Source organism: Rhinatrema bivittatum, chromosome 2 (assembly GCF_901001135.1).
Source record: "Rhinatrema bivittatum chromosome 2, aRhiBiv1.1, whole genome shotgun sequence".
In the NCBI taxonomy this organism is placed as follows: Eukaryota; Metazoa; Chordata; class Amphibia; order Gymnophiona; family Rhinatrematidae; genus Rhinatrema; species Rhinatrema bivittatum.
This window is the reverse complement of record NC_042616.1, coordinates 279874200-279886685: the sequence shown is the minus strand read 5'-3', so window position 1 is coordinate 279886685 and position 12486 is coordinate 279874200. Positions and strand designations below refer to the sequence as shown.

At 47.2% G+C, this 12486-nt stretch overlaps 1 protein-coding gene across 3 annotated transcripts in view; it reads left to right on the top strand.

Moving 5' to 3' along the window:
- Window positions 1-12486, top strand: part of LANCL2 (LanC like 2) — a 179615-nt gene that overhangs the window by 38767 nt on the left and 128362 nt on the right. Inside the window, exon 1 of one of the 3 annotated variants that reach the window (XM_029589568.1) lies at window positions 2075-2298. The exons of the other annotated variants lie outside the window; for them this stretch is intronic. Within the exon in view, the coding sequence (XP_029445428.1) occupies window positions 2179-2298 (120 nt within the window). The 5' untranslated portion in view covers window positions 2075-2178. Of the gene's footprint in view, window positions 1-2074; window positions 2299-12486 lie in introns of those variants that run through there. 3 annotated transcript variants of the gene reach the window in all.

The following is a 12486-nucleotide window of genomic DNA, read 5'->3' as shown; positions in this document are numbered from 1 at the left end:
TTTCTGTAAGGTTTTCTTTCTGCAGTTTCTGCTGAAATTCAATGCTAATCGCCCCACCCAGGCCAGGTGGTGGCTCTATTGTTCTCAAGGACTGCTTTTCTGAAGAAATGGGGAAGGTGTGAACTAGTTTGGGTGTGGTTATGGAGAGCTGATACAAAGAATTTGCTGGCTCTGAGGAAGACTGAGAAGATGGGGGAAGGGTATGTCTGCCTGCTTCTAAAAGCACATGGTTTGAAACTGCTGTTTTTAAACCTTTTTTTTCTTTGCATTCGATGGCTTCTGTACATTTTTGCCAGGTTAATCTTAGATTTATGGGAGCTCTGGGAGCCGTATGAAGATAATTGCCGATTGAGATCCAATTCTGGGTATTTAGAGTTCCAGACTCCATCGAATACCAAGGGCAACGGCAAGCTATTTCACTTATTAATTTTTCTAAGTCCCCCAGGCTGACTTGCGCTATTTTTCTTCTGGTGATGAAATAATGATTATTAATGATCTGCTGCAGCTGTCTGGCATGTAGCCGCTGCTGTACAGTCAAACCACTACCCATGCTTACGAGTGTGGGGAACAAACTTGCAAAGAAATACTTTTAAAAATTACTAAGAAGTACTTTTTTTAAAATATATTTACGATTGCAAAGCTGTTGAACGGTACGTACCTTGGCTATGTCCAGCCGAAATAAGCATGGAGTTTATCATCACGGTCGGGCTCACCACATGTTGCGGTAATGAATAGGCATCAGACAGCAGCATTCATGGCAGGCAGGAGGAGGGAAGGCAAAGAGGGCAAAAAGAGGGTTTGTCCTCCCGAGCCTCTTCCTTTTATTGTACATTCATACAAAGGCAGATGATGTGTCATTACATGATTGGCTACTTTCCCATAGCAACAGAAGAGTCATTACACCATTGGCTTTGGCTCAGGGGGTGTGCACGGATCATATCATTGGCTGCTGAAATCTATACCTCCTGACTTTGTCCTGCCTCTGACTAGGGAAAACCCAGCCCTTCTTTCAGGCTAACAGGATTAATTATAGGCCAGAGAAATACATGAAGTCAGGTATCCTCTCCTAGGCAGAGAGGCTTAAGCACAAGTGATGCTTTTATTCAGGCAAATGTCAGGGAGAAGGGAAGTTAGTGTTTAACCCTGATGAAATGGCTTGCTGGCAAGCGCATATTTCCCACAGTCTATCCTAGGGGGGCTCCTGCCAGGTCGGTCCAAGACCAGGAATGCCCCTTGGGGTAAGAGGTCATTACAGGGGAAAAAAGGAAACAAAAAAAGCTTAACCTAATTTTGCCAGCACCCGAGGATTTAGGGGAAAGAAAAGGAATCTGCTTCTGACGTATTTGTTGCACATGGTGTAGCCTTAATGAGAGGTTCTGAGCCTCCTTAGCTTTATGCAGGCTAAAAGGGAAAGCAAAAAAAAAAATGCAGCTTAAATTCACTTTATGGGGAAGAAGCACCAGCAGTATAGTGGTATTGGATAGGGCAGGGACTCACACACAAACTCACATTCAAGGAAGATACTCTCTGTACAGAAAGCCTAGCAGGGGAGGGCTAAGGGTGTTCAACTCGAGGGAAAGGGTTCCCACTGCTCCAGTATTAAAAGAAAGTAAAAAAGAAGAAGCCTCTTTGGTGATTGCACTGCATTCCCTCAGGTGCCAGTCCCTCCCGGTAGTCCCTGCTATTTGAGAAGATAAATTTCTGTTTTTTTGAACAGCAGGGAATCTACTTGGTGAGCAGTTCCTGGGGGAAAGCAGTGACTAGGGATGGGGAAGGATAAGGAGGGTGAGAGGAAAGGGTTATGTTGAGGAGTTTTTCTGGTTGTTTGGAGGGTAAAAACGCTCAAGGGAGATGTTGGTGATGGGGAAAGAAAAAAAAAAAGGAAATTGAATAGCAGTTTCCAGAGGAGGGCTAGCAGCACGCTTACAGCTGGTTGACAAAACAACAACAAAAAAAATGCTGCTGCCCTCCTCTCTCTGGTTCACCAACACCACGTGGAGGGGGGAGGGGGGACAAACACAGCGCGCCTTTTTTTTCCCTTCTGGCTCTGCATTGGCTGCTAGCTCTTTCTGATTTTGTTTCCTGGATATGGTTTGAGTTCCCATTCGCTGTAGCAAGCCAGGAGACCTCCTGTGTCAGTTCACCTGAAGCTGCAGCTGGGGTGGGTGTGAGTTGGAGATGGAGGAGCGCGATTTTGCCAACCGTTATTCGGACTATGATCCAGCTCCTGGCTTTGCCGAGGAAGGTGCACACCTCTCCCCTGCAGCTCTGAGTGTACCTTTCGATGACCAAGGGAAGGTAAGAGTGTGAGGGGGTGGCTCGGCTTGATCTTAGAAACTCCAAGTCAGACATGGAGATTTGCTATTGTTGTGTGTGTGTGTGAGAAGGCGACGTCAAGGCCGATCTGGTCTCTTCATTATCGCGATGAGGCATTTCAGCTGTTCAGCAATTTCCCACTGGTTGGTTATAGGATTATTTTTCATGGAAACTATAGTACTTCATTTATTTAAAACCTGCTGTGGTGGAAAGAATTTCCTGATGATGAAGTGATAAACGACATTAATAGCAATACACATGGGAATCAAGCATTTCAGATTCTGTTTATTAACAAACTTTCCTGAGAATTAAGTGAGGCAGATTGCCATTAGTAAAAACAATAAAGAAAGAAAAACTGAAAAAAAAAGTGCAACTCATTTTAGAGAGTAACATTGCCCATTAGGAAATTGTACAACATTGGACTAAATATAATGTAAGCTTATTTGGGCGCACATCTATTAGACAATTTGGAAGAAAACACACAGACATGCTTGTGTGTGTGTGTATTTTTTATTTTTGGTTTAAATAGCTGAGACTGAGGTTTGCTTTTTTTCCTGCTAGTTGGGGTTGGTGGATGTGTCTGTATCCCCACAGTATTTAGTCTCAAGAGAAAGCTGACAAGCGTTGCCACAGGGTTCTCAGTTGCTGTCTAAAATCTGTTATCAAAGGGTTCAAAATCAGAGGTGATTGAGCAGCATGTGTCCTCCTCAGTACAACTAATTATGATTTTTTTTATTGGGAGGGGTGCGGAGAAAGAGAAAAATGATGAAATAAAATAAATTGCTTAAAGATAAATGGAAATCACTAACAAAGGAATATAAACATTTAATACTTAGATGGAATGCAAGCTAAGTGTTAGTGTGTTGCAGGAGGTAATTGCCCACGTATTCCATCCCAATGGTGGCATCATTCCCTTTTGCCCTTTGTTGCAGTGTCCAAACTATCATCTTCCTGCTTCCCTCCTTTGATCTTTACATTTTCTCTTCTTAATCTATTTTCCAAAAAAAATATCTGGATATTTATTTATATATTTACTTTCTAATATTTATGGCTCCTATTTCAAAAGAAGAATTATTTATTTATTTATTTAAGGTTTTTATATACCGGCATTCATGATAAAATCACATCATGCTGGTTTACATTAAAACAGTGGTGCATAGAAAGAAAAAAAAAAGATGCAAGTGCAGCATAAGATAACAGAAAAACAAAAATGCAGCCCCAGGGAATCCTTTTCTGACAGGTGCATAAGTATGGAAAGCATCAGATCCCCTAGGGCAGTGACTGTGAACTCCAGTCCTCGAGTGCCACAAACAGGCCAGGTTTTCAGGATATCCACAATGAATATGCATGAGAGAGATTTGCGTGCATTGCCTCCACTGTACGCAGATCTATCTCATGCATATCCTGAAAACCAGGCCTGTTTGTGGAACTCGAGGACTGGAGTTTGCCATCACTGCCCTAGGGCCTAGTAGCTCCCATTGCTCAACTGTCCTGATCATGTTCCTGTCATTGACTGTAACAAAAAAAAAAAAAAAGAATATTAATGTTTCTAGTTTAGCCACCAGCCTTCCAATATCCCCTTTATTAGGCTTAAGGTATTGGTTGTGCTTGTATATATGGGCAGTGTATCAGAGCTATACCTCAGCCCACCTGTACTCTGTGCCACTGACTGCCTTGCCCAGCTGTCAGTCACCAGTGTGCCATCAGGAAGAGGTAAAAGCATGCATATCCTTCTACCAGGTCCAGATGTCGCTGGTGAAATGGATGCTCCCCTCTGCCTTGGATAGTGATAGCTGCATCTGTATGGCCCTGAGTATATGGGAGGGGATCATTCGCCTCTTAAATGCCCTGGAGGGTAATTTATAACTGGGGATGCAGCAGCTGCCTACATCCCATATTCTCATCAAGCTGCAGGACCTGGCCATCCAGGGCAGTCATTTCCCTGCTGCACTGTTTCACCATCTTTGATACTCCCAGCCTCTTGCCCTGGGGCAATGTAGTGGAACACCACCCCATGTGCTCACTACTTGTTCTTCTGACCCCCATTCTCACCCACCTCCTCAACTTTATTTCTTTTGCACTCCTCTCTTCCATCTGACACATCAGTCCATTGCTTTCCATAGCAGCTGTTCCCACTTTTTTCAAACATGCTGTGATCATACCACTCTTCAAAAATCCCTCACTATCACACTATCAATTGGTGTGCCTGAGAGCTCTGTCCTGGGCCAACTTCTATATGTATACTAATTTCATTAGTGTTCTGATCTCCTCCCATGGCGTTCAGTATCATCTTTATGCTGATGAATCCCAGATTTACCTCACTACACCAGAAATTTCATCAGGAATTCAGTCCCAAATCTCAGCCTGTTTGTCTGACATTGCTACTTGGATATTCCACTGCCACTTTAAACTCAACAAAGCCAAGGCAGAATGCCATATCTTTTCCCGTCGATAGCAGGGATGAATTAGCCATGCTGTCTGGGACGTCCTTTGGGCAGCGTCGAGGCAGATCTTCTCTTAGCTGTTACAGATCTTTGCTCTGTGAGGCTGTGTGCGTCTTCCCGCATGATCTAGCGACCTCTTCCCCTTCAGTCTGTCTCTTCCTCACTACCGAACACACGCGGAGCTAATCTCTTCTACCCCCTTCGGTACTTGTTTCAAAGAAGAAATAAACAGTACTTTTCAGTGCTACAATGGGGCCGAGGCCGCCTGGCTTCAAATACTGCCATTGCAGCAAGGTGATGTCAATCAACAATAGCCACAACTATTGCTACATCTGCCTGGGCCTGGACTGTCCTGCTATGACTGTGGTCGCATGTGGCCCCCCCCCCGGTCTCAGTGGCAATGTGCTCAAATGATAGTGCGTCTGAGAGAGGGCAACAGGGGCTCCTATACCCCGCCATTGGAGCCCACTACTCACCGGGGCCAGGCATGGAGCGACCTGAAAAGAGAAAAAAAGCCGCCTCACTGGGGCCCCAAGGTAAGGTCTCCAAAAAGGGGGGGGGGGGGGGTGGCGGCCTAATTCTGATGAAGGGGGATCTAAATATTTCCATACCTAGACGATTGGTTACTGGTAGCCTGACCCTCCAGAAGCATCTAAGGGAATCAATCGACTGCCTTCAGAATCTGGGGCTAGGGATAAATTACAAAAAGTCCAACCTTCAGACAACGCAAATACTGCAGTTCATCAGAGCAAAAAATCGACACAATCTCATACTATTCCTGCCCAATAAGCGGGCAGATACCCTACGTGCATTGGCCAGGTGATTACAGGCCACCCCGAGGCCCTCTGCCCACCAGATCCTCACGATTCTAGGACACATGGTGGCGGCGATCTACACATGTCGCCTTTTGAGGGGTCTCAAGGTGCAGTGGATTCAATACTGGCAGCCCTTGTCGGACACAGTCTGCCTCACTCAAGCCATGCACAAATGTTCATGACGGGTGGCTTATTCTGGAACCTGGCACACGAAGTAATCCTCACCATGGATACTTTGCACACAGAATGGGGAGCCCACCTTGGCCACCTGCAAACACAAGGGCTATGGTTGCCGTTGGAACGAGCTCAACAGATAAACCTGGAGCTGCGAATGATTCGAAACACCCTTCTAACCTTTGTAGATCAGGTTCAGGGAAAGAACGTCATGGTTCACACAGACAACCAAATGGCCATGTTTTAGATAAACAAGGAAGGAGGGTCCGGTTCATGGAAGCTGTGCAAGGAAGCAATAACCATCCTAGATTGGGCAGTCTGGCACTTGTTCACGTTGCATGCCACTGATCTTCCGGGGGTGTCTAACGTCTAAGCAGGCTCTTTTACCTGCTCAAGTGGTCGCTAAACCAGAGAATGGCGGATGACCATTTTGCCCAGTGGAGTACCCCGACCATGGTCCTATTTGCCACAGTGCACATCAGGAAGGTATGCAGATTCTGTTCTGTGTTTCTGAGTCCACTGAGATCTGCACAGGTCGCCTTCCTAATCCCTTGGTCGGAAGGCCTTTTCTACACTTATCCTCCTGTACCACTCCTATCGCACACCATCCAGAAGTGTATGGAAGATGTCACTAGCCTAATCCTGATAACCCCAGCTTGGCCTCGCCAACTGTGTTATACCTATCTCATATGTCTGTCAATAGCTCCTCCCATCCTGCTGGGCCAGGACATAGATCTCCTGTTGCAGGAAGGGGGGGATCACTTCTATACCCAGTGCAATCCTCTCTCCATCTTACGGCCTGGAGATTGAAAGGACAATACTGACTGAGCAAGGGGTATCGCACGATCTCCAGGACATCATGATCTCCTCACATAAGGACTCCACAAGGAGTTATCTCGTGGAAACGATACTCCACCTGGTACCAGCGGCATCGGGTAGACCCATTTTTCTATTTGCCCGAAACTCTGTTGGATTGTCTTCAAACTCTTTACCAATCGGGGTTGGTGACAGCATCAATGCGAGTATATGTCAGTGCGAAAGTGGCCTATCACCACCCACACAATGGTCTTCCGGTATCAACTCCCCGCTGTTCTCTCGTTTCATGAGGGGCCTTCTGCGCCTCAGGTCCCCAGTGGCCAAACCTTCAATGGCGTGGGACCTGAGTCTAGTACTAGAACAGCTCCGGTTACTTCCTTTCAAACCGATGGGCACTTGTCACATGAAATACTTAACCTGGAAGGTGGGGGTTCCTTGTGGCTTTGATATTTGCTAGATGAGTAAGTAAACTACAAGCACTGGTACATTACCCACCTTATCAGCAGTTTCACCATGACAAGGTAACCCTTAGAACCCACCCATCCTTCTTGCCCAAGGTGGTCTCGCCATTCACTTCAATCAGTGTTAGGGTATGTGGGTCCTGGGCCGAAGTGATAGATGGTACCGGCCACGGGAAGGAGCCCCGTGAGCCTCACCGTCAGGAGGCAAGGTCTCAGCTGCTGGGTGCGTAAAACAGCAGGTACTGGAGAGGGAGCAGAGAGAGAACGAGCTGGAAGGACAGAAGGAGCTAGAGAGGATGGCCCCAGGGGTTGGAGCCACGGAACATCAGCGCCGGGCGCTGACATCAGATTCAGCTCAGAAGTCCTTGAGTCTCAATAGAGAAGTAGAGTGACACTGCCCGTGGAGTGGGGAGTGTATCAGGAAAGTCACATAGACACAGGGGTGCCACGGGTCTGTGAAGTGGGGTATACCCAAGGAGGATTCCTCTATAGAGATGGTACGCCAATGGTCCGCAGAGTGGGGTACACTGGTGAGGGTTCCTCAGTAGAGATGATTCGGCAATGGTCCGCAGAGCAGAGTACTCACTGCAGAAGTAGTGGTGGTTCCAGAGGAAGCCCCGGGGAACAGGGCAGGCAGTGGTCCTAGGCGCAAGGCCCTCCGAGGAGCAGATAGACAGAGACGAGGAAAGGGCCCCTGAGGAGCAGGTACCCGGGACGTCTCATGCCGAGGAAGCAGGAGCTGGAATGGAAGGTCCGTAGTGAGTGAAGTGGATTCAGCAATGAGGGAACTCGTTGCCAAGTCGTAGGTAGACAGGGCCAGCTGGCTTAAGAGTCCACGATGAATGATGTCATCCGGGGTGGATGCCCCCGAGGTTCCTGCCATGACGTGCATAAGACTGGCCCAAGAGCTCGCACGCATGCCAACGGAACTCCAAGGGCAAGATGGTGGTCGGCAGCGTCCAGGGAGGCCCGGGAACAGAAGCAGGCAGGCCGGCAATAGCAGGCGGAGGCCACAAGTCTACCCAACGAAGTCCTAGCAGTGAGGCAAGAGGTGAGCAACAGCAATCGCAGCTGTCTGCGACCAGGCGTAACAATCAGACTGTTGCTCTCCCTACAATACCACACAATAATAGGAGAGAGCACCTGTTGCATACTCTGGACTGCAAAAGGGCGTTAGCATACTACAAACTAAGAATGCATGCCGATCACAGGGCATTGCAACTGTTCGTTTCCTTCAATCCAAATCTACCTGGTCTTCCAGTGATGAAAAGGAACATTTCCAGTTGGATTTCGCAGTGCATCCAGTTCTGCTATTCCAAGCGATAGCAGTCACTTCCCAGCAAGGTGAAGGCGCATCAGGTCCGAGCGGTAGCTAATAGACATTTGCAAGGCTGCAGCGTGGTCATCATTGCATACCTTCATAGCTCATTACTACCTGGACCAGCAGACATCTTCAGACATGGCACTGGGTGCGGCGGTGTTGGACCACTTCACGCGGTGAGAACTCTCCAAGGCTGTCCACAGTAAGATGGGTTGGGCTCGCAGAGTAGAAGTGGAATACCGTGAAGGGAAACTACCAGCACACAAGGCACAACCTAGTGGTTGGGGACTCTCGGACAACATGGCTAATTCAGCCCTGCTATCGACGGGGAAAAAGCAAGTTTGCTTACCGTAAATGGTATTTCCGTAGATGGCAGGATGAAGTAGCCATGCAGACCTGCCTGCCTCTCTGGACAGCCCTGGACTGGAGTTCATTACAATGCTCGTTCTCTGCTATGTTATAGACTGAAGGGGAAGAGGGCGCTAGATTGTGTGGGAAGATGCGCGTAGCCACCCCGAGCAAAGCTCTGTAACAGCTAAGAGAAGCTCCTCCTCGAGGCTGCCCGGAAGACGTCCCAGACAGCATGGCAAATTCATCCTGCTAGCTATGGAAACACCATTTACGATAAGCAAACTTGCTTTCCCCCCCCCCCCCCCAACCCTTTCCCATGGTAAAATACACCTCCCTCAAACGCGATAAAATAATGGCTGATTTTAACCTAAATCAACCATATTTTATTAGCATAGGATTAGGTATGTATGAACTGCTTTGCATGAATTTGCAAGATTCATGCATATGAATGCCATTCAAAGCAGTTCGTTATAATAGGAGTGTGTTTCAGGCCCAAATGTCACACAGTATCTCATTCATCGCCTATAAATGCTGTTTAACATGTTTTGTAGCCATATCACGGCTTAGTAAATCTAGGCTTTAAATTTGTACTTGAGGCAATGGAGGGTGAAGTGAATTGCCCAAGGTCACAAGGAATGGCAGTGGTATTTGAAACTTGGTTTCCCTGGTTTGTAGGCCACTGCTGTAACCACTAGGCTACTCCACTCTACTTGCTCTCTGGCCTGAGATAAATTACAAACTGTATGTTGATAACATCCAGTTTTTTGTGACAACTTTGTCATCATGTTCTTCAACCTTCAGTTTTGTCTCCATTTGCCTAGTGGCAATTAAGTGCTGGCTGTTTCATAACAAGCTTGTGCTTAATATGGACAAAACTGTCAGATCCTCTCTCCATGATTGTCTTTGAAGGTTGTAAGATACTTACCTTGACCCAAGTACAGAATCTGGTTGCTGTCTTAGACCTTTACTTATCCGTGCTTACTCACAATAAGACCATGGTAAAGGGGTGTTTTTAAAGCTGTGATTGGTTTACAGGCTAAAACCATTACTAGATCCTTGTGATTTTCATACAGTGCTTTGAGCCCTTATTCTTCCTGGGATTATTTCAGTTGTCTATATTAGTCTTCCTGCAAATGCCCTCAGAACATTGCAGATTATTTAGAATTCTGCTGCATGTATTTTTGACTGGGTCCAGTATTAGAGATCTCATCATTTCCTAGCGGGCAGACAGATGGACCCAGGACCAGTGGGTTATGCTCTTCTGCCAGCAGATGAAGATTGACATCAAGTTGCTCTCAGAATATATACGCCTGCAGTGACCCCAGCCAGCCAATATTCTTTCTCCAGCAGATGGTGGATGTGCATCTCCCTATGGGGATTGCTTCAGATCTTGGAAGGAGAATTTTAAATTACGGTAAATGGAGAAAAGCCCCGTTCTCCTGCGGTGATGCCAAATGGTCCCTCCCCCAGTTGAGAATTTCTAAGGTGATTTCTGTGGTCTCTCAGAGGTGTGCCTTGATCCGGTAGCTGGGTTTCCCGGCTTGGATTTAGCTGATTGTACAGCTTAAAGGCAGGGGGTGCAAGAGGCCGAGGGCAGTAGTGACAGTAGATGCCCTCTCTTAATGCAGCCAGATACCATCTGTGTACTCATCCAGTAAGCGCTGAGTTCAGGTAAGTTTACAAAAAAAAAAGGGGGGGGGGGAGAAGTTTTACCTTCTGAAACAGAGACAGGGGGGTTGTTAGGACTTCCTCTGGTCTCCCTGCTCGGCGTGCTGTTCCAACGTTGTTCCCTCTCCTACTGTGATTAGGGGAACTGGGCAGGCTGGCAGGTTGAGTGGTCCTGGTGGCCTAGGCCTTACAGTTAGACTTTTTGCCTGCGCATGGTATGGTAGGCCACAGCGGAATTTTCACACGCTTCTGTGCATGCTTTACTGCTCTCTCCAGGACGTCAGTGTGCGCATACTTTGTGCGCTCAGTTTTGGGTGCACATCTTGCTCGCACAAATATTTAGCGTGATGAAACGCTCAAGCCTTCGTACAGAAGTTGTGTATGTGCTTTGGTGGTACTTACCTTCGAGGCTCCTAACATTTGGGCACACAATTTTTGAGCGCAAGCCATCTGGACTCACATTCACTGCTGCTGATGGCGCCGAAGAGAAGAAGCCTAAGCGACTTTCTCTTTGTGTTACCTGTCATATTCGGGCATCTCAGCCTGACCTGTCTTCTAACATGTCAGTGCTGTTTGGACACTTAGGGAGAGTTGTTTTCCTCAGATTCTACTAAGACTGGATCCTCCCATTCAGTTGATGGTCTGGTTACGGTGCTGCCTGGAAGTACGCCAGACCTTGGTACTCCCTTGAATTGCTCCTCCGCTGGCAATGGCAGTTCAGTGGGCCCTGCTTCAGGTCCTCCTGTGTTTGGATGGAATCCGGTTGCTTTTTCTTGGGTGGAGTTTTTTCAGTGTTTATAAGCCTTTCTTCAGGCTCAGTCCTCAGCTTCACCTCAGTTCCCTGTGGGTATTCCTGGATGGCACTGATGAGGCAGATCCTCATTCCCTTGAAGATGGGGAAATTCTTCTGGCGCTGGAAGTGTCGGACCATGTTTTCGCTTTCGCTTGCTCTCTCTCACATCAGAGGTGGGTTGAGATCATGCGCTGCCTTTTGGTCTAGCCACCGCCCAGAACATTTTTCAAGATTATGGTGGTAGTATCGGTGGCATTGAGAAGAGAAGGGATCCTGCTGCACCCATACTTGGACAACTGGCTGGTTCGAGTCAAGTCTCAGGAAGAGAGCTGCCTGGTGACACACAAGGTGAGCTCCTTGTTACAGAGCTCGGTTGGTTAGTGAACTTGGCTATGAGCAGTCGTCAGCCATCTCAGTCGTTGGAGTATCTGGGGGTTCGGTTTGACACTGGGCAGGGCAAGGTTTTCCTGCCGGAAGTTTGGATTCAGAAATTGATGTCTCAGGTGCGTCAGTTGGTGAACACTATATGCCCGACAGTGTGGTCTTATTTGCAGGTGCTTGGCTTGATGGCGGCAACCCTGGAAGTGGTACCATGGGTGAGAGTGAATATGCGTCCTCTTCAGTGCTCACTGCTGTCTTGTTGGAACCCACAGTCTCGGGATTGTTTGGTTTGGCTCCACTTGCTGGTGGAGATCTCCTCTTGCCTCCAGTGGTGGTTGCAGAAGGCTTATCTGAGAAAAGGAGTTTTTGTCCTCCACGACCTTGAGGGACTCGCGACAGATGCGAGTCTCCAGGGTTGGGGAGCTCAATGTCAGGAGCTTACGGTCCAAGGACATTGGAATGCTGAAGAGTATCTGGAACATCAATCACCTGGAAGCAATACAGTTCAGTTTTTCATGAAGAGCCTTCAATTCAACTGTGCGATATAAAAAACAAGGTTACTTAACTTATTCTTGATTGAGCAGCTCCCGTTGTGGGGAAAATATTTTTTATGAAGACTATTCCATTACAACTGTTTAGCCAATCAAAAAAGCTTAACAATTCCTCTATTGATCCTGTCCATATCATGAACATGTCATCTATATATCTGACCCAAAGCTGAATTCTTTCAATGATTGGAGAAGCATTAAATCCAATTGCTTTCAAAATTAGACATGTATAGATTCGCCACCAAAGATAATGAAGAACCTATGGATAGACTGGCTGCCAACAGAGGCACTAAACGATTTTATTGGCCACTTAAATGACAGACAGAGGCTGACCAATTGTGTATAGATGGGAAGAAGTGTGTCTGGCTTTGTATTTAAATGGAACAGCTGCTGGCCGA